The 19,984-nt window shown below is 51.2% G+C and overlaps 1 protein-coding gene and 1 non-coding gene across 2 annotated transcripts in view; both read left to right on the top strand.

The window, feature by feature from the left end:
* The window catches only part of C5 (complement C5), a 75,096-nt gene extending 60,547 nt beyond the window's left edge, over positions 1–14,549 (top strand). Inside the window, exons 32-41 of the mRNA XM_025432488.3 lie at positions 839–920; positions 1,309–1,366; positions 3,311–3,413; positions 3,796–3,870; positions 3,986–4,091; positions 4,925–5,008; positions 5,855–5,944; positions 8,825–8,908; positions 13,394–13,532; positions 14,133–14,549. Coding sequence (XP_025288273.3) covers positions 839–920; positions 1,309–1,366; positions 3,311–3,413; positions 3,796–3,870; positions 3,986–4,091; positions 4,925–5,008; positions 5,855–5,944; positions 8,825–8,908; positions 13,394–13,532; positions 14,133–14,274 — 963 coding nt within the window. The 3' untranslated portion in view covers positions 14,275–14,549. The remainder of the gene's footprint in view (positions 1–838; positions 921–1,308; positions 1,367–3,310; positions 3,414–3,795; positions 3,871–3,985; positions 4,092–4,924; positions 5,009–5,854; positions 5,945–8,824; positions 8,909–13,393; positions 13,533–14,132) is intronic.
* LOC112650618 (U2 spliceosomal RNA) lies at positions 6,243–6,433 on the top strand. The gene has a single exon (XR_003130323.1). It is a non-coding gene; the product is annotated as a U2 spliceosomal RNA (small nuclear RNA).
* Positions 14,550–19,984: the final 5,435 nt, after the last annotated feature.

Below are 19,984 nucleotides of genomic sequence, written 5' to 3'. Positions count from 1 at the left end.
AGAAAAGCTCGTGACTGCCAAATGGCTAAAGTAAGACAGATTCCATACTGTAAGCATAAATTAGCATTCTATCGATGATTCCAATGATGCTCGTATCTTGAGCACATTTATCCCTTCAAAGACTTTGTAAGATGGCAGCTTGGGTTGGTGGGGACATGGACGGTCCACCTCTCTGTCGCTTCTAGGTACTCTCGACACACGCCCTCCCACAGCGCCCTTGCCCTTCCATGCACACCTGTGACGTGCTGTTTACCACAGTGGTGCGGGGCCCGGGTGAAAACCATGCATCCTAGCCTTGTAACATTTTTTTTAAATTTTTATTTATTTATGATAGTCACACAGAGAGAGAGAGAGACGCAGAGACATAGGCAGAGGGAGAAGCAGGCTCCATGCACCGGGAGCCCGACGTGGGATTCGATCCCGGGTCTCCAAGATCGCGCCCTGGGCCAAAGGCAGGCGCTAAACTGCTGCGCCACCCAGGGATCCCCCTAGCCTTGTAATATTATGCGTAAAATCAGAGTGCTTGGGTTCAAGGGTCAGAGGCCTAGGAGCCTTCCTGAACAGTCGGGTGCTCGGATTTGATTGCGTGGGATTTGGGAAGATTCTGGCTGGAAAGATGTTGCTTATTTCCCCTCCGGGGGCTTCTCAGCTGTGCTACAAACTGTGGGGTCTGCTGACAGTCCCAGCTACCGCAAAATGAGTCTTTACTGCACCCCATTTGCACTGGATTGTAGACACGATACCTCAGGCACACCATCTGCAGCAAAAGTGCTGCCAGTGTGCCTTCCCCGCCGTCCTACTCTAAATAAAATGCTCTTGTTCACTCGTCCCCATGTAGGTGACAACCGTGGTTCAAAAAACCAGTACCTCTGAGGAAGTTTGCAGCTTTGATTTGAAAATTGACACCCAAGACATAGAAGGTAAAGCAGCGTGGTTTGCACTGTAATCTTGTGCCCCGTTCTCCCCCTGCCCGAGGCCGTCCCTGGGCGGCTCAGCGGTTTGGCACCTGCCTTGGGCCCAGGGCGTGATCCTGGGATCCCGGGATTGAGTCCCACGTCGGACTCCCTGCATGGAGCCTGCTTCTCCCTCTGCCTGGGTCTCTGCCTCGCTCTCTCTCAGGAATAAATAAATAAATAAATAAAATATTAAAAAAAATAAGATCACTGGAAGTGCCAACTTCCAAATCATAGATCATTTTTAAGTGTGTTCAGAGACCATTTCATCAATTATTCCCTTCCGACAGGTACAAAACAGCTCAGAGTGGCTTACTGTCACTTTTGTTTGCTTGTTTGTCCTTGTGTGTGTTAGCATCCAGCTTCCGAGGCTACAGCGACTCGGATTACAAGCGCATCATAGCATGTGCCAGGTGAGCCTGTTTCCACCAAGGGGAGCGCGGACTTCGAGGTCTGACTTGTGCCGTTGTATTCTCTCTTTGTATCTTTTTGAATCTTATGAAGCCTGTAAGATGCAAAATCGTGCACTTTTTAACATGCAGGACATAACGGATATTCTTAGCTACTTCCCGTACAGGACAGCTATGTTTTTGCTCATGGTTTTCCCTTCCACTTTCGGCCTTCTTCAAACACTGTAATATTATTATTTTTTTCTATCTCCCAGAAAGGTAGAGAGGAGATAGAAGTATTAGGAAAAGAAAAAGCAAAAGATTTTCTTATAAGCTGCTCCTAGTCTCCTACTTAGAAAAATCACACTCTGCCAGAAAAATCCCCGGCCGTTATCAGCCAGTGGTTCCCAACTCGGGCGGCACGTGGAGGTCAGCAGGAGAGCGCTCAGAACTACCCAGAGCTCTGGCCTCGCCCCTGGAGGTTATCCTGGCGGGAGCCAGCGGGGAGAACCACCGATGCTGACCCTCTGCTGACGAACCCAGGCGCCTACATTGGTCTAACAGGCTCCTATTGCTGCCAGCTAACAATTTGCCAGACGCTTAATGGTGAAAAAACCCAAACTTATTCTCTTCTAATTCTGGAGGCCAGAAGTCCTAAAAATCAATAGGCTGCGTTCCTCCTAGAGGCTGTAGGGGAGGAGAGTCCACTTCCTTGCCTTTTCCAGACGGAAAATAACTGATCCCCCAGTTCAAGCGGAGCTTTTTCCCTCTGTTATCATTAAAAACCAAAAACCCACCAGCTCTCCCATTTTTACCCCCCTCTGCCTTTTTCCTTAGCTCCCTCCTAGACAGACGATAGTCTTTAAAACAGTGTTTGAAAGATAAAGTATCCATTGTGGCAAACTTAGAAAATATAGAAAAGCATGGAAAGGAAAAGAGATCGTCACTTATATTCTCGCCATCCGGAGAAAGTAGCCGTGAACATTTTCGGGTATTTCCTTCCAGCCTTTTCCTGAACATGCTTATTGAGTCTCTTTCCAACATAGAACAAATTTTCTCTTTCGAATAGGCTCCACTAGAAAGGGAACAGGAATGAGAATCAATAGATTTACGCAGCTCTGGAGAGTGAACTAGTGGTGTGAGCTTGAACCAGTACCTAACCATCGTCCTCAGTTTCCTCAACTAGTCCATTAAAAGGACTGAATGACTTCTACGGTCTTTTCCAGCTCCGTTATTTAAAGTATCAGTCAGGGGGCCCCTGGGCGGCTCAGTCAGTTAAGCATCCGACTCTTGGTTTTGGCTCAGGTCCTGTTCTCAGGGTCATGAGATCAAGCCCCACATCAAGCTCTGTACTCGGTGTGGAGTCGGCTTGGGGTTCTCTCTCTCCTCCTCCCTCTGCTCCCCCACTCATGCTCTCTCTCTCTCTCTCTCAAATAAATAAATCTTAAGGGACGCCTGGGTGGTTCAGAGGTTAAGCGCGTCTGCCTTCAGCTCAGAGCGTGATTCTGGGGTCCCGGGATTGAGTCCTGCATCAGGCGCTCTGCGTGGAGCCTGCTTCTCCCTCTGCCTGGGTCTCTGCCTCTCTCTCTCTCTCTCTCTCATGAATAAATAAAATATTTTAAAAAATAAAAAATCAATCTTAAAAAAAATAAAGTATTGGTCAAGTGAGCCAAGAGATGGACTAGATGACCCAAAGATCTCTTGCAACTCTAAAATATAGGGATTGCAATGCATGGGTTATAGAGAAGCAGGTAAGTGGAGGCCTGAATAAAAATTAAAGCCTACTAAGAAATAAGGCCTTGTCTTAAACAATCCTGTCCACTTATTTTCCTTTTCATTATCTTGTTTTATGAAGTGCTTTGGATTTTTCTGTATGTAAATTTCTTGTTCATTTTTTTCACTCATTTCTGATCTGGGATTTCCTTGTCCACTTATTTACTCCATTTCCTAATCTCTGATTTATTCCAGCTACAAGCCCAGCAAAGAAGAATCATCATCTGGGTCCTCCCACGCCGTGATGGACATCTCCCTGCCTACCGGAGTCAGCGCAAACATAGAAGACCTACGAGCTGTAAGTGTTCTCTTACATATTGTTCTGGATGCTGGGTTTTCTTTACTGCATTCTCGTACAGATAAAGCTATTTCCTTTTCATTTTAACATATCACTTTCATAGAATCACCTAGAATATTCTTTCCAAACCAACAATCGACCTTGGTTTTGATTTTTCAAAGTAAAGTGGGGGCGCATCCTGGCCCAGTCTGAACAAAACGTGAGCGCGTATGACTACATGTCCAGACTTTTTCAAGGGGGGGAGCTGCTCTTCGACTTTTTGAATATTGGATTACACCCCATGTCTAACACCCCCGATATCGGGTGAACGCATTTAAACAAAAAAGATCAACCTTAAAAAAAAATAATGAAATTAAATGCGAGCTTTCCTGTCCTCGCTCAGCTTGTGGAAGGAGTGGATCAGCTGCTCACTGACTACCAGATCAAAGACGGGCATGTTATCCTGCAGCTCGATTCCGTAAGTGCCACCTCCTACCCGCGCCCGTTTCCCATCACTACCCGGAACTTACGGGCTTAAGGCGCTGAGTCTCTTCTCTCCCATAATTTCCTCAAACCCTGAATCTACTCAACAGATTCCTTCAGATGAGTTCCTTTGTGTTCGATTCCGGATATTTGAGCTTTTTCAAGTTGGGTTTCTGAGTCCTGCCACATTCACGGTGTACGAATACCACAGGCCAGGTAATCCCTCCGACTCTCTTCAGGGGCCTTCCTCACAGCAGTCATTGCATCGCTCCTTTCGGGAGAAGCTAACTTACCTCCCCCATGTCTTCAGCCCCCCAGAATCAACCACTCCACCTTTGGTCTCATCATATTTTGCAGAGAGCTCCGTTATAGCCGTTGTCACGTTGCGTTGTAGCTATTTGTTGTCATGTTGTTCTCACCAAACCCAGACACAACGTTTTCATCCTTGTGCCCCTTCAGATCCAACACAGTGTTTGGTGCATAACGTGCATCGATAACTGTTGAATGAATGAATGACCCCCACATTGGATCACTCGGTCTTTTCTGAGAACACTACATGATCAGAGAGCTCTTTGGTCTGCAAGACAGACAGCTCCACTTTAGACAGTTCTACTTGTTAAAAAAGATTCTCGAAATGAACCAAACTCTCACACCCATTCATTCTAGTTTTATCTTCTGAAATCACACGGAACATACCTGGCCCCTCCTGCACTGTTCTCTCCAGCCTGAACGATTACAGGCCTCTCTGTAGACGCTCATGTAACATAACCTGTCTCCTCTCATTCGCCGAAGCATCAAATATCTTGATTCTAAGAAATAAATATCGAACAGTAAAATTTCAAGCACAGAAGGGGAAATCACTCTGAGGGAGGGTCGAGGGGCCCACACCAGAAGAGACGAGTCACGATTTAACCTCCCTGCACCTAAGTCACAAAAAGAAGGGTTTGGAATAACTGACCTCCGAGGCCCCCTGGGAGAGACCCACTGAGCCATAAATGTGCTGTGTGCTAATCACGGCCCCGCTCCTAACGACGCTTTCATTGCCGCAGATAAACAGTGCACCATGTTCTATAGCCCATCCGGTTCCAAACTGCAGAAAGTCTGTGAAGGAGTAACGTGCAAGTGCGTAGAAGGTAAAGTGCACATAACACGTTCAGGCCGCCTGCTTGTGCAAAGAGGCCGCTTGTCATCCGGGGCTAATGGGCCCACCGTCACGTCTCGGGAGCAGAGGCCTCCGCTGATTCCTTGGATGCTGTAGAGCTGCTCCTCAGCAGTGTCTGAACACCCCGCTAGTCCCTACTGCCCACAGGCAGAGAAGCGCCAGCTAGACGAGTGTTGGACGGCCGAGGGCTAGCAGCGTGTGGAGCTGTCACGTTTCCCCGGGTCTGTTTAATGTGACAGGCCCAGGCCCCCGGTCTGAGAGAACAGACGCTCAGGACGGAGCCACTAGCTCCTTTCTTTGTCCTTTTCTCTTTATTGTTCAATTCCCTTCAGTTGTCTATAAATCCAAGGCCGTCTCCTTGGTCAAGGAAGAGACCCAGAACTCAACAATGATCAACAACTGACTCCCTGAGGGTCTGGGTTGGTTCGGGGTTTACTTTGTTTTTCAAACACCATCGCATTTTCATGTTTCTCAGGTACTGATTGTACCAAGTTATAGCCAAGAATAAGTCCAGTTATCATTGTGGTTCCTTTAAGGGACTTTCAGTCATACCCAAAAATGGGAATTTTTCTTCCTTTCTTAATGGAAGCACATGAATATGGGGTGACTACCCATTCTAAGCCTCTTGTTTTTGTTTGTTTTGTTGCTTTACATAACGATTCACCTCATGGAAGAGGGAAAAATGGACAGGTCTTGGCACCTGGCATGTGTTAGGTCCTACTGGGTTGTCAGGGTTTCTGCACACTGTGTTTGCTGCCAAAGGGAGTGTCTGCCTCTTTATGTTAATCTAACTTTTACCATTTTTCACAAAATCCAGCTGACTGCGGACAAATGCAGGCAGAATTGGATCTGACAATCTCTGCAGATGCGAGGAAAGAAACCGCCTGTAAACCAGATATTGCCTACGGTGAGTTCAAAATTTCTATGTAGAGTTTTATTGAACATGAAATTTTATGAATGCGTGATCAGAGAGATCAACAACTTTCCACAGTGAATTTGGATCCTACGTTCCATGTGTTCCCTTGAAAGAAAACACCGTGGATTTTCAGCATTAACCTGCAAGATTACCTGTCCTGCAGCAAAGAAATGTGACTTTCATTTGAAATGACAGGAGTGATGCACGCATGTAGCCAAGACACTTTACTCCAATAGATCCCATCAAATTAAACATGTCAAGTTAAAATATATCCAAAGAGAACTTCTGAATCACTTCTCGGCCTTCTGGCTAAGATCAAGGGTAGTATCTGTTCTTGTCAGTTTAACATCTGATACATCCTCTGTCCGAGGAGAATATATTAAATGGATTTTTGGGATTAGAAGATAGAGTAGGAGTGTGGGCCGTCCACTCCACGCATTGACCTGGTATTGCGGGACTTCCAGGAACGGTGCCCCCACTCCGGGGCGGGGAATAAAGGTCATGTAAGAGTAAAAAAAAAAAAAAAAAATATGAGAGAGAGAGAGAACTTTTGAGAGGCCACAAAGGTGTAAGATTTCATTCAAGCAGAGGCAGAGACAAAGGTGGTTTAGGGGCTTAGAATTTTTTTTGAAAAAAAAATTTTTTTTCCAAACTCCTTTCAAAGACAAGGTAAAAATATCAACAGTAAATCATTCTAGGGGGATCCCTGGGTGGCTCAGCGGTTTGGCGCCTGCCTTTGGCCCAGGGCGCGATCCTGGAGTCCCGGGATCGAGTCCCGGGATCGAGTCCTGCGTCAGGCTCCCGGCATGGAGCCTGCTTCTTCCTCCTCCTGTCTCTGCCTCTCTCTCTCTCTCTGTATCTATCTCAAATAAATAAATAAATAAATAAATCTTTAAAAAAATAAATAAATCATTTTAAACATATGCAAAATCGCCATCTTCCTCTTCAAAAGGAATATCTTCTGGTTGTTCAGAGCTAAGCCAAACGCCCAAGTGTGGTTGTAGTCCTCCTAAGTTCAGAGGATTCATTCCTTTGTCTTCTGTCCACGGTTTCTAATGTTTATTTCTGGCTTTATTTTTTTTTCCTTTTTTCTTTTTTTTTTTTTTTTTGTAGAGAGGAAGAGAGCGTATTGTACACTATCTCAAACCTTTTAGTGTGTATTGAAAGTAGGGTATTATTTATAAAAGAAAGAGAAGTACCGTGAATTCAGCGCTGTGTGTCTACTGATTGTTTTCATATATGGTTTCTCACTGGGGTCCCACAAGACCTCTTTGAGGTAACAGAGAATCATCTATAGTTTGCCACTGAAGAAACTGAGGCTCGAGTAGATTAAATAATCTGTTCAAAGTCATGCAGGAAATAAGTAGTAAAACTAAGACTCATCTTGGTCTCCAGCATTACTTCCATTGCATTACACTGAACTCTCTTACTGGAAATACAGCCCTCAGAATGAACTGGGTACGGCTTATTGTGTTTCCATAGACTTCATCTTGATATTTTAAAAAGGTTTTACTTAATTTTTTTTTGTTTTGTTTTACTTAATTATTTGAGAGAGAGAGTGAGAAAGTGAGAGCACGTGAGCAAGGGAGGGGAGGGCAGAGGCAGAGGCAGAGGGAGAAGCAGACGCCCCGCTAAGCAGCAGCCCCACCTGGGACCGGGTCCCAGGACCCCGGGAGCTGACCTGAGTTGAAGGCAGACACTTACCCGACTGAGCCGCCCAGGTGCCCCCTGATTTTCTTTAAAGAGGCTAAAAAGCTGCCTAACTCAGCCAAGACCCACTGCGGTTTTTAAGATACATTGAGAATTGAATACTATGATGCTTTAATAAAAATTTCACTAAATTATTTATCTCCTCCATTTTAGAACTATTTTTAACTCTTAAATATCAGAAAAGTACTTTAACAGACAACCAATGCCATCTGGATTTAGTTTACTACTTTCAAGAAAAGACTTGTCTGTGTTTTTTTGAAGTCCAGGGGTTGGTATTGGAATAATAAATAGAAATGAAAGAAAATAGTTCCCTCCCTCCTCTTAGGCGCATAGTAGGCATTACCCATACCCACCACGGAGACTTATAAATCTGATATTCAGGACATTTTAAAATCTGTTTTAACTACTAATTCATTTGGCCTTTGGTTCCGGCACAGAGAATTCGTTCATTCCTCTTGCTAGCTAGGATCTCAAAAATGGGCGAATCTCTGAGGCCATTCACTCCAACCCCATCAAAAGCAAAAATGAGAGGAACTTTTCTTAGACTACACGGAAGGGATAGGTCCCTTCAAGGTGCTCAGTCCAAAACTGCGATCTAATACCGTGGATTAAAAATCGATGCCTGGATGAAAACAGGATAGAGAACGTCTCACGTCAGCTGCCAGTCCAAGCAAAGATGAGTCAGATCACGGAATCCTATCAAAATCCAAAGATCGAAGCCCTGGGGGGTATCCGGGGAGTCAAGGCGAGGGAACCCGAGGCCCACGGGCAGGCAGGACTGATGGATAAGGGCCCCCCCGTGGGCACGTTCCCCGTGGGCATGGCCGCTAACCCTAAAGGGCTCTAATCTGAGCCTCCCGTCGGACGAGGCGTGTTTTGTCTGTCTGTCTAGCAGGCTTCGGTCCTTTAGTTTGATGCTGCTCTTCCCCTAGTCAGCCCGTCCTGTGACCGTGGCCGGGGCTGATCACTGAGTGGAATGAATCATTAGTCACGATCAGTAGAAGCAGATGGGGGTACTCAGGAGGTGCGAGAAGAGTCACCTCGGGGGCCCGTAAGCGCGCGTGCTGGGTTTCATTTCTCATTTGTTCGATAAACTCCGGTTTCACTGGACGTGGCGGCAGTGATGTTAAGCTTGCATCCCTGTGTTGTTTCTTCCACCAGCTTATAAAGTCCATATCACATCCATCACTAAGGAAAATGTCTTCATTAAGTACACTGCGACCCTCCTGGATGTCTACAAAGCTGGTAAGCATTCATTCGTTCACTCATTCATTCATTCATTCCCTCAACAAATATTTAGTACTTACCAGCTACCGTTATGTGAGACATTATATTGATAGACTAGGCATTACATTAGACACAGACAACACAGCTTGGACAACGCGGCCAGAGCCCTCGCCTTCATAACATCAATATTCTGGGGCAGCCCGGGGGGCCCAGCGGTTTAGCGCCGCCTGCAGCCCCGAGCGTGATCCTGGAGACCTGGGATCAGTCCCGCACTGGGGTCCCCGCAGGGAGCCTGCTTCTCCCTCTGCCTGGGTCTCTGCCTCTCTCTGTGTCTCTCATGAATAAATAAGTAAAATCTTTAAAAAAATAAAATAAAAAATCAATAGGCAGAGTGTTCAAGGAGACACATTCAAACAAAAAAAGAATAGGAACAAAGTAAACCTTTATCAACTGTAACAGGTAGACATCTAAGACACGTCATTCACTCATGTGAGAAACTCCTTCAGTGCGATACCAGCGTCCTTTAGGGGTGCCATTAGGAGTTAGCCATTTTCTTTTTTTTAGATTTTATTGGTTCATGAGAGACACAGAGAGAGAGAGAGAGGCAGAGACATAGGCGGAGGGAGAAGCAGGCTCCCTGTGGGGACTCGATCCCGGGACCCGGGGTGACGGCCTGGGCCGAAGGCAGCCGCTCCACCGCGGGCCCCCCCAGGGGGTCCCCGGAGTTAGCCGTTTTTAAAGGGATGGGGTGGAGAGGAAACCAAACATGCAAAGGCCCCGAGACAGCAGGTGACCTGGCACCATCAGGAGCTGAAGGAGCCCCTGGGTGACGGAGACCGGGAGACACTGGTGTGAGATGAAGCTGAGACATGGGCAGAAGCTGGGCCCCCCCAGGGGTCTATAAGGCATGGCAAGAAATTCGGATTTTATTCTAGAAGTCCAAGGGGAAGCTATTTAATACAAGGTTTGAGGCAGGCAAGTGACATGATCTGTTTATGGTTTTGAAAGACCATCCTGGCTTCCCCGTGGGAGGGATCAGAGTAGAAGCGGGGAAACCAGGTCAGAGCATCTGTGAAGCGCAGAGCAGCGGGTTGGACGCCAGGTGAGGGTCAATGAGGCTTTTAATAACCAATACAATGAAATGAATTCATGTGGAAAATAACATATAAAACACTGTAAACTATGTTCCTTTTTATTCTCTAATTAAACTAAGCTGTAAGTATTTCACAACTACTTGTCAAATTATATAAATGGTCACACAAAGGATTCCTTAAAGCATTCTAAGGATTCCAAATAAGTTTTCTTATTTTTGAAAATTGTCGGTTCTTATTTTGTCTGACTCAGCACAGGACTGCCCCGTCTGAGCTTTGATTTGACAGTGAGGAACCGCATCAAACTTTTCCAATTACATCTTTATTCAATTGATAGTCTTTACACGACGTAGAATCTCAATAAGCAATTTCTCCTAACAGCAATAATATTGTTCGTGGTCCCCAAGTCTCTCTCAGCTTCTGCTAAATTGGTAGTAATTACATTCAAAATGTTTCTAGTCCTTCGGACCCTGTCTGACATTTTTAATGTATTATTATCGTCATCATCATCATAATTATTATCATATTATTTATTATTATCAGCGAATAATAATTAACAGATAATGTAGCTCTATTACCAGCTAAATCATGACAACAATCTACTGAATTTTTGAAATTTGAGGATTTATTGAATATTTCGCTTTCCTGACTTTCTTAATTTTTATTCCCCTTCAACCCTGAGAGTTTTACAAACACCTTAGATGCAGTTTTAGGATTCACAAATTTTTTTTAAGAACTTAGAAGTTCATCGTATTTTTTTTTACTTTTGTCACTAAAACAAAAACATTTTCGTATAACTAGCTTTTCCCTTAAATTGATTTTATTTGGTTTTACACCAAATTTATAATCATGCTTGATTTTATAACAGCTCTTGCTCCAATTTCATAGTTTCCTTTTTTTTATACAATTCCACTATTCTTTCTCTAATCTCTGAGCTTATTAAAGCTGAAATATATTTTCTTTCAGTTAATTCAGTAATTCAGTAATTCAGTAATTCAGTTGATGCCAAATGGAACAGCTGGGAATTTCAGAATTTTTGCTGAAGCCTAGCTCTCTTCTAACATTCTATTTGCACCAATAAGGTGTTCACATAAATATTCCTCATTGACTCCTTTTCTCTCAAACAGTTTGATATGTTGCTCTGTTGTTGCTTCCAGTACCTTGCAATCAATAAAACCCAATAAGTTATCGTCAAAGTTTCCATTTTTAAATTTTATGTGACTTTTATCACTTTTTATATTAAGTAGTCAATTTCTCAAGAACGATTGAAATTTTGTCACCTTATTTATATTTTCCAAAAAGTTGTGTTCTCATTTCAGTAGATAGAAATTTTGCAGTCCGTAGGACCGCAAGTCTACATTGTACCTTTATGTTTATACTGATTTTCTTCTCCTTTGAAATTCTTTCGAGGGTTTCAAGTACAAAAATGCTTGAGCATTTTTAGCCATAGACTAGAGTTAGCTTCTAATAAATGCTTTCCAAATCTATTTGCTTGATCAATACTCTGATAAAAAAGAATGCTTTTCTGGTTTTTATTATTTCAAATGTTTCACTGTATGAAATCGATTTGTGATATTATTCTATTTTTTTCTCATTGATGATCACATTTTTTTTTTAATCTGAACCATGATTGTCGCTCTGATGAAAACAGGTGGTTAGCACTCTGATCTTCTCACAGGGCGGGAAGCACCGTTTGCAACCAGCTTTTACATTCTAAGGGAGAATAAGCCATTCCTATTTTTACTGAAATAATCAAGTGCTCTTCATTCTGGAAATACAAATTATTTGTCTGATGTTGTACCAATTCTTGCATAGTATCAGAAGACACTCCAGGTTGTTCTGGAATATTGCACAGTATCAGATGAGTTCCAAGCTGTAGTTTTTTTTTTGTTGTTTTTTTTTTTTTTTATCAGTATCATTTCTTCTTTGTCCTCCTGTCTGTCTGGAAGATTCATACTTATGACGTTTAAAAGAAAATGTTAAGAGATTTTTGCATACTTTATTATCTCTTCATTCTGGGTGTTCATTTTTTAATATATATAAATTTTAAATTTACGTAAATATCAGAACACCACCTATTTACCACTTACCCAAGAATTGCTGCACACGAACAACAAGCCAAACTAAAAACTAAACTATCCAGAGCAGAGGGCAACCATGCAGTTCAAAAATAATGATGAGCAAAAAATAAAAATTAAAAAAGTTAATTAAAAAAAAAAGAATAATGATGAGCTGATGTTTCCCCTAAAACACAGGGGGCTCAGAGTAAAGATGTAAATGGGGAAAAGGTCCGTGACCGTAGAAGCTGAGGTTAGTTACCTAGTCCCTCTTCTGAGTAGGCTGCAGATTTCCACAGCAAAAGGCTTTTGAAAATAATAGTAAGGCCCCAGCAGCGACACTGCTACCCTGACGGGGCCGAGCTGGTAAACAGCGCTGGGGATGCAGCTTAGGTCCTGCTGCCTGGGGAAGTCATGTCCTCACGGTCATCAGGGGAGAAACATCGGCTGGAGCGTAGGTGTGCACACTCGAGGTTCACCGTATATGCAGTCACTACTACGTCTAGGTTCCGAAGTTTTTTTAGGATTTAATGATTCGGATGACTCTGTCCGAGTTAAACAGCTGACCCCCAGGTCCGAGTCTATAGCAATGGCTCAGGCCCAGGCCCCGCCTCAGGGAGTTCCCAGCCTCGCTGAAGACACAGACGCATAGACGCCAACATTGTGACAGAAATCCAGGTACGGTGGGAGGAAGGGAGAGACAGCGGTTTACCACGAAGAACATCTGGGGTGTTTGCTGGCGACCTTGAGAGGTGCAGATGCACCCAGGTGCAGGGCAGCCCGGCCTCCGGGGAGGGGATGCGTGCCCGGGAAGAGAGCCTGCGTCCCGACTCCTCCCGGGTTCCTCCCCTGGGGGTCCCAGAGTTCCCCTCTTTCAAGTCCTCCAAGTCCTTTCACACACCCTTCGCGTCTCTACAAAGCCGGTCATTGCCAGCAACCAAATAACCTTTTCATCTTGTTATGTGACATTTGGGGATTAATGTTCAACCGTAGAGAAGGTCTTGCAATTCCCGGTTCTACGGGAGGAAGAAGTGCTTCCGGCGCGCTTCTCGGGCCTAGGCCCTCCTCACCGTTCACGGCCTTCTGCGGGACTTGTACGGGGTGGGTTTTAGCATCGTCCCCACCTTTCGGATGCGAGGTCTGAGGCTTCGCCCGTCCAGGGCCCCACAGCCAGCAAAGGGCAGCGAGCCTGGTTCCAGATCCCAGAGCCATAACCGTAGGGACGCTGCCCCTCCCCGGCAGCCGCTCGGCATCAGCTTAGACCCCTCGGTCACCAGCCGGACGAACTGGAGTTAAGGCGCTTGTGCTCACGGCGTCGTGACATGCATGTGATCGTCCACTTGTGTGTCTCCCAGGCGAGGCCGCTGCCCAGAAAGACTCTGAAATCACCTTCATTAAAAAGGCCACGTGTGCGAACGCTGAGCTGGAGAAAGGAAGACACTATTTAATTATGGGTAAAGAAGCCCTCCAGATAAAACACAATTTCAGTTTCAAGTAAGTCCTGTTGGAGTCTCTGGTCTTCCCTTCAAAACCAGGCGTCATTTATTCTTAATTACGTGTTTCCGCTGTGTCCTGCTGTCAACCAGCAGCCCACCAGTTAGGAGCCTAAATGCAATGGTGTGAATTCACACTTGATCTAAGGCCCAGAAGCAGTGAAACACGCGAATTTAAGACAACGAACCACTCAAAACGCAGAGGGCGGCTGAGTGCTCACTGATCAATGAACCCTGGGGCCCGGGTCTGACGACGCCTCGAGGGCGCTCATCCGACCCCCCCCAACATCCGCCCCTCAGTAGGGTCTCAGACGACATGTTCTGTTTGTAAGAGAGAAGTGTTTATGCATTTTATTGTCTCTTTTTGAAAAATAGGGCTTGAAACAGATACTGTTCCTGCCTTTAATCGTGGGAGCCCCAAGCAGTTTCCTGGGGTTTGGGGGTGTCCTCCCTGGGGGGGCGGTGAGCAGAGCCCGGCTGACCACGCGGCCGCGAGGGGCCTGAGCCACCCCAACAGCCGGGGCTTCCGGGGCTTCCGGGGCCGTGGCCCCCTCTCCCCGCGGCTGCCGCCACGCTGCTCCATTGTCCTTTTTCTCGGCAGGTACATCTACCCCTTGGACTCCTCGACCTGGATTGAGTACTGGCCTACGGCGGACGCCGCGTGCCCAGCCTGCCCGGCGTTCTTGGCCAATTTAGATGAGTTTGCCGAAGACATCTTTCTAAACGGCTGTGAAAACTCCTGAACTAGTTGAGCTACGCACAGTTTTCACCCTGGGCTCCTGCTGCTGAAGGGTCTTCCTTTCCTTCCTTCCTTTCTTCTCTTTTTCCTAAAAACCATTCACAGCTGGTCTTAGTGGGAAAGCTCGCTTTCCTTAGAATTAATGGCACTTGCTTTAACTGGGGGATGATTTTAAGAGCTGTAACTTTCGGAAATAACATGGCCTTGGGGGGCATGGAGACAGAGCCTCCTTCCAAGGTTATCGGACACCAGATGCAATAAAAATCGGAACGGCTCCTAGACCCGCCGCTCAGGAATGCTTGCTGGGGACGCAAGAGTAGCCCCAGTGAAGTGTGGTATCTTACCATCACATGGCCTTTGCTTGAAAGAAAACACCAAGGAACACAGAATGGATCATTAAAACCTGACTTTGCTTTCCGTGTGCAGAACCGGGGGGGGGGGGCTGTTATTTCACGCCGGGGCCGCTTCAACCCCCCAGGAGGCGGGACGGGTGGACAGAGCCACAGCGCAGACCCGGGAGGCCTAGCGTCAGCGCCCTCAGCAAACAGACGGTGGGAGGCCCCTGCCCTCCAGTGCCCTCTCCTCACCCTCGTGGGGATCCCCCCCCCGCAGCACCTGGCCATGCCCCCGGGACTTGCTCCGGCCAAGGATCGCTGCCCTGGAAGGCAGGCCGCGGGCAGCAACCTGGAGGAGAGGGACCGAGTGGGAACGGGGAGACTGTGTTCTGGCCCCAACCAGGTCCCCGGGGCCCGCCCGATTTGTAAGGACGTTGATTTTTAAGTGACATTTTGGGGTAGCTCTTTGATCTCGCGAGGGAATCTTCACGCAGGGCCCACTCAACGTGTCAAGACCCCCCCCCCCACGAGGTGCAGGGCTGTCATGGGCCCGCTTTAGCTTTACAGACGGGGACGGGAGGCCGAGAAGGGCGCCGTTGCCCACTTAGTGCGGCCAAGCCCGAGAGCGGCCCGTCCGGCTCCGGGCACACACGCTCGTCTTGCACACGGTTTCGTCGCGCCCGTCGCTCGACAGTGGCCTCAGACCCAGGCGGGTGCGGCTGGAGCCTCTCGCCGGGTTTACGCAGCTCCGCGGAGACCTCCCCAGGTGACCCACGGAGCAGCCCGGCCGTCAGGGCGACCGACCGAGGACAAGGCCGCACACGGCCGAGGGGAGCGGCTGAGGCGTGCAGGGCCCTGGCAGCAGCGCCGAGGTCTCCGGCTCCCGGGAGTGCGGATCTGTTCCTGCTCCCGTGGAAGCTTCCTCGGCAGGCGCAGCCCGCGGCCCGGACTCTGCCCGGGGGGAGGGGGGGTCCGTGTCCCAATGGACGCTGCTTGCTGTCCAAGCTTGGGGCAGCCTTCGCGGTGGGTCCCCCGTGGCAGGGCTTCCAAACAGCCGCCAGACCCCGCGGCCGCGCCGCCGCCAATCCAGCAGCTTCCCCCCACCCCGCTCCTCCCCGCGGGCCCATCAGCCCTGGTGCTGGCACCCCTGGGGGCCCCGGGGCCAGGCTGCACCGTGCTGTCCCCCACGGCTGGCGCGGCCCGACGGGGAACATCCCCGGGAATGCGCAGCGGAAGGCCCGCGCCCGAGGCTTGACCTTGCCCCGCAGGGACCGTGGCAGGCCCTGTGTCCCCGCGGCCTGGGAACTGGGGGCTGAACGCTCAAGGCCTCTCTGCTGCGTGAGGAAGATGTGGCCCCGCAGGCCGGGCCGGGGCGCTGGTGGCCTGGTGGCCTCGGGCAGGATGCAGCCTGGCAGCAGGGAAGGGGACTGACCCTCTGAGGTCCCGCGTGGAGGAGCGGCAGCCTCATGCCGTCGGCCAGGAAGGGGGTGGCTCGTCATCTCGTGGTTCGGGCGACATTCTTGTCCTATTTTCTGCTCAAACCTGATGCTGAAAGAGTCATTTTCCTCATCCTGACCCATCTGTCCGGCGCTGGTGCCGTGTCCCCCCGCGGCGCAGCCTCAACGGCAGCCTGGTCACCTCCGGGCCGCCCAGCAGGCTCATGGGCCCGGCGTGTCGCCCACACGGGGCACAGCCGTGCGCCCCGCCAGTACTGCAGAGGTCCCCGTGGACCCGCCCCGGGGCAGCCCCGCCAGACGCTCCCCACGTGCAACTCGGCACCGGCCCCATGGGTGTCTCTGCTCCCACACACCTGGCCTGGGGGAGGGACGGGCGACGGAAGTGAGGGACGAGAGCCCTGCGGGTCCCCTCTGCCGCCAGGCCCGCACCCCAACACGGCCTCACCCCCCGACACGGCCGCCTCCCCACAGGCCCCCCACCACAGGATCCGTGTGCACCCCCACGTGGGCCCTGCGGGGACACTGCCCGCCTCCCCCTGCCTCCGCGTCACCTGTACACACCCACGTCCTCTCCAAGGCGCCAACCACAGGACGGGGGGGGGGGGTTCCAGGGGGACCGGGGGGTCGCCCGGCCATCTGCACCTGCTCTGCCTCCCGAAGCCTCTGCTCTCACGCCTGTAAGCCAGGAGGTTAGTGGCCCCACTGCCGGGACCCCCGCGACACATGTAGGGAGCGACCTGCCGGGCCACGCAGGAGGCCTTCGGGGGAGCACCTGCGCCTGGGCCGAGGCCCCGCCACGCTGTGCGCCCTCGGTGGGGAGGTGGGCGGCTGGGCCCGAGCTTAGGGACCCATTCCACGCCTTCCCTCGCCCGCACCGTCGGGCCCCCTGCGCCCTGGGCTCCGGCGCAGTCACCGTGAGGGCCTGACCGGGGTGGGGGTGGGGTGCAGCGAGGACCTCCGCATGACGTTAGGACGCGGCACAGTTTAAGCACAACTTGAGGAAGTCTCGCTGCAGGCCCCCCACCCCCTCAAAGGACGCAAACGTGCCGATGGACACGAGGCGTCCTCCCGCGGGCCCCACAGTTCGGGAGGTTCAGGCGCCCGGGAGTGCGGCAAGGGCTCGGCCACTTAGGCGTCCCCTGACTCCCGCTCAGGTCCCGATGGGGCTCCCTGGGTCCTGTCATCAGCCCCCTGCCCAGCTCCCCGCCGACGGCACAGGCCAGGAGGGCCCCCGGGGAGCCAGGGCCACCACCTGGCAGCAGCACCTGGCGTGTCCTCCCCTGCGTGCCCTCCACTCCCCAGGGCCTGGGCCCGACGGGTGGCTGCTCCTTCCTTATGTGCCGAGCGTGCAAATGAAAACGGCCCCTGGGGTGGCCGCAGTGTGTGTGTGTGTGTGTGTGTGAGACACGGGATGCGGTGGACGTGCTACCACGGGGCACCGAGACGGTGAGGACGTAGGACCTGCCGTGGTCGGGGACCTCCCCAATGCTCCTGAGGTCAGCAAGCCTGTGAAGACGGAGCAGCGACATCAGCCAGGTGGGGGCTGCAGGGTTAGGAGCCGTGTCCGCTGTCCCCCGCGTCGGGCCCTGCTCAGCGCGGAGCCTGCTTCTCCCGCCCTCTGCCTGCCCCAGTCCCGCTTGTACTCGCTCTCTCTGTATCAAACACATAACATCTTAAAGGAAAAAAGGACAGACAGACAGACAGACAGAAAGGCAGGTTCTCAGGCCTCACCCTGGCCTTGCTGAGCACAGGCTCTGAGCCGAGCCTAGAAACGCACACTTTAAAGCGCTCTCTGGGGAGAGCCCGGCAGGCTAGGGGTGCCCGGCTGACCCCGCAGGCCCTGCGCCCAGGCCCTGCCCCCTGTCCCGGGGCCACGGAGCTGGTCCTCAGAGGGCAAGGCCTGGAGCCAGGCGGGGCCCTAGCAGGCCACCCTTCACGGGCCGGCAGGCGGGGACGGGGGGGGGGGGTGGGCAGCCAGACGCGGTGGGGAGGTCGGAGGCCCACGAGGCCACGACGGGGACCGCAGGCTGCCCTCGCAAGGCGCTGGCAGACGTGCCCAGGGCACATCCCGGCACCTGGGAGACCCGTTTGCCCGCCAAGTGCTGCCCAGGTGTTAGGCGTCTCTTGTGTCTTTTCCACCCGTGACTCTGAATGCACTAGCAACCCCGTGGGGCGGCGCTACTGCCACGGTACAGAGGAGTAAAGCGGGGAACAGAGAGGCTGAGCACCCCCGCCCCCCGGGAGTGCTGAGCCTGCAGGTGGTGGAGGCCGGATTCAGGACTCTGGACTGTTCTGCCCCAGGGGTGGTTCCCGCCGTCAGGAAGCCGGCGGCCCCCTGAGGAATGCAGGCTCCGACCCGCAGCGGTGCCCACGCGTCCCGAGTCGTCAGCGCCTGTGGCCGACCTGGACGGGGCACCTGGGGGCGCCGAGCGGCTGTGCGCGCAGCCACGAGGACAGGCCTGCGTTTCCGGAGCTTCTGCAGAGACGCACCTGAAGCTCCGACCCCGTGACCTGGGGGAGGCGCTCCAGTGCTGAGCGGATCCTGGCCCAAGCCCCCTTGTGTCCCCGGCTGGCACAGCCTCCTGCCTCCCAGCTGGCCTCTGGGACTCGGCCTCACCCCGGGAAGAGCTCCCCGGTCGCCCCAGCTCCCGCGGCCACACCGCGTTGGCGCAGCAGGCGGGTCGACCAGGCCGCTGACCTCGGGACGGGCGCCCGGAGGACGGAGGACGGGGACGCCCGAGCCCCGTGGCAGCAGCTCTAACCCGCCGCTCGGTGTCTCTAACCGCCACGCCCCCTCCCCCAGGCCAGACACTCCCTGGGCCCCTGGGATTCGAAAGTCGCCTGAGAAATGAAACCTGACCTCACAGCTTCGCAAACCACTTGGACAACAGGCGTCAAGACCCAAAGTGGGTGTGTGTCCCCTGTTCCTCCTGTTGGTTATTTAGAACAAATTTCCAGGGGCGCCTGGGGGGCTCAGCGGTTGAGGCTCAGGTTGTGATCCCGGGTCCCGGGTTCGAGTCCCACGTCGGGCTCCCTGCATGGAACCTGCTTCTCCCTCTGCCTGTGTCTCTGCCTCTCTCTGTGTGTCTAATGAATAAATAAATAAAATATTTATTTAAAAAAATGCATAGAATAAATTTCCAAAAGGGTGGAGGTGGGGGGTGGAGCGGGGTAGGGCTCACAAACAAAGATCTTCTGGGCAGGATTAATTATTCGTTTAATAAATATTTATTGAATTCCTCCCGTGTGCCGGACACGGTCCTAGATGGTGTGACCAAGGTAAACAAGGTCCCCTGCTCTCCAGGAACTACATTGCAAATGTGGCAAAAGGCAGTAAGTACCTACAGAAATGAGAAAAAATAACCTCTTTACAAAATTCTCTGCAGAGAAATAAAATCAGGGCGTGTGGTGGGGAACAACCGGTGGCTGCTCCTGACCAGGGGGTCGCAGGGTCTCCGAGTGTCGGTCAATAAGATGATCTTAAGCTGGTCTTCGCCTCGTGACAAGGAGCAGCTGTAGGAGGGTCGGAGAGGGCATTCCAGAGAAAGGCCGTGGTCCGGGACACAGGGGGGCGGGGGGCAGGGAGGTGGGGGGCAGGGGGCAGGGGTGCGGGGGCGGATCCCTAGAACACTGTGCTCTGCATAGGCGAGGGTGTGAGACCAGGCAGGTGAGGGAGGCCGGGATTCACTGAGCTCTTGCAGCTGGTGTCACCAAGTGATGGTGGCTTGAACTAGCGGGGACACGGGCAGCCCCAGGAGAGCTTTTGGAGGTGGGACAAGGAGTGTGGAGGGAATAGGGGCGGGGAAATCGGGGATGCTTCGGTCCCCGACTTAGGCTACAGGTGCCAGGACACGCAGGGAAGGCAGGAGGAGATACAGATGCGCCAAGTGGGAAGGGAGGGCCTGATGGCTTGAGCTGTGCC

This window comes from Canis lupus, chromosome 11 (genome assembly GCF_003254725.2).
Source record: "Canis lupus dingo isolate Sandy chromosome 11, ASM325472v2, whole genome shotgun sequence".
NCBI lineage: Eukaryota > Metazoa > Chordata > Mammalia > Carnivora > Canidae > Canis > Canis lupus.
Note: the sequence above shows the minus strand (reverse complement) of the source record. Positions and strands in the feature narration are given on the sequence as shown.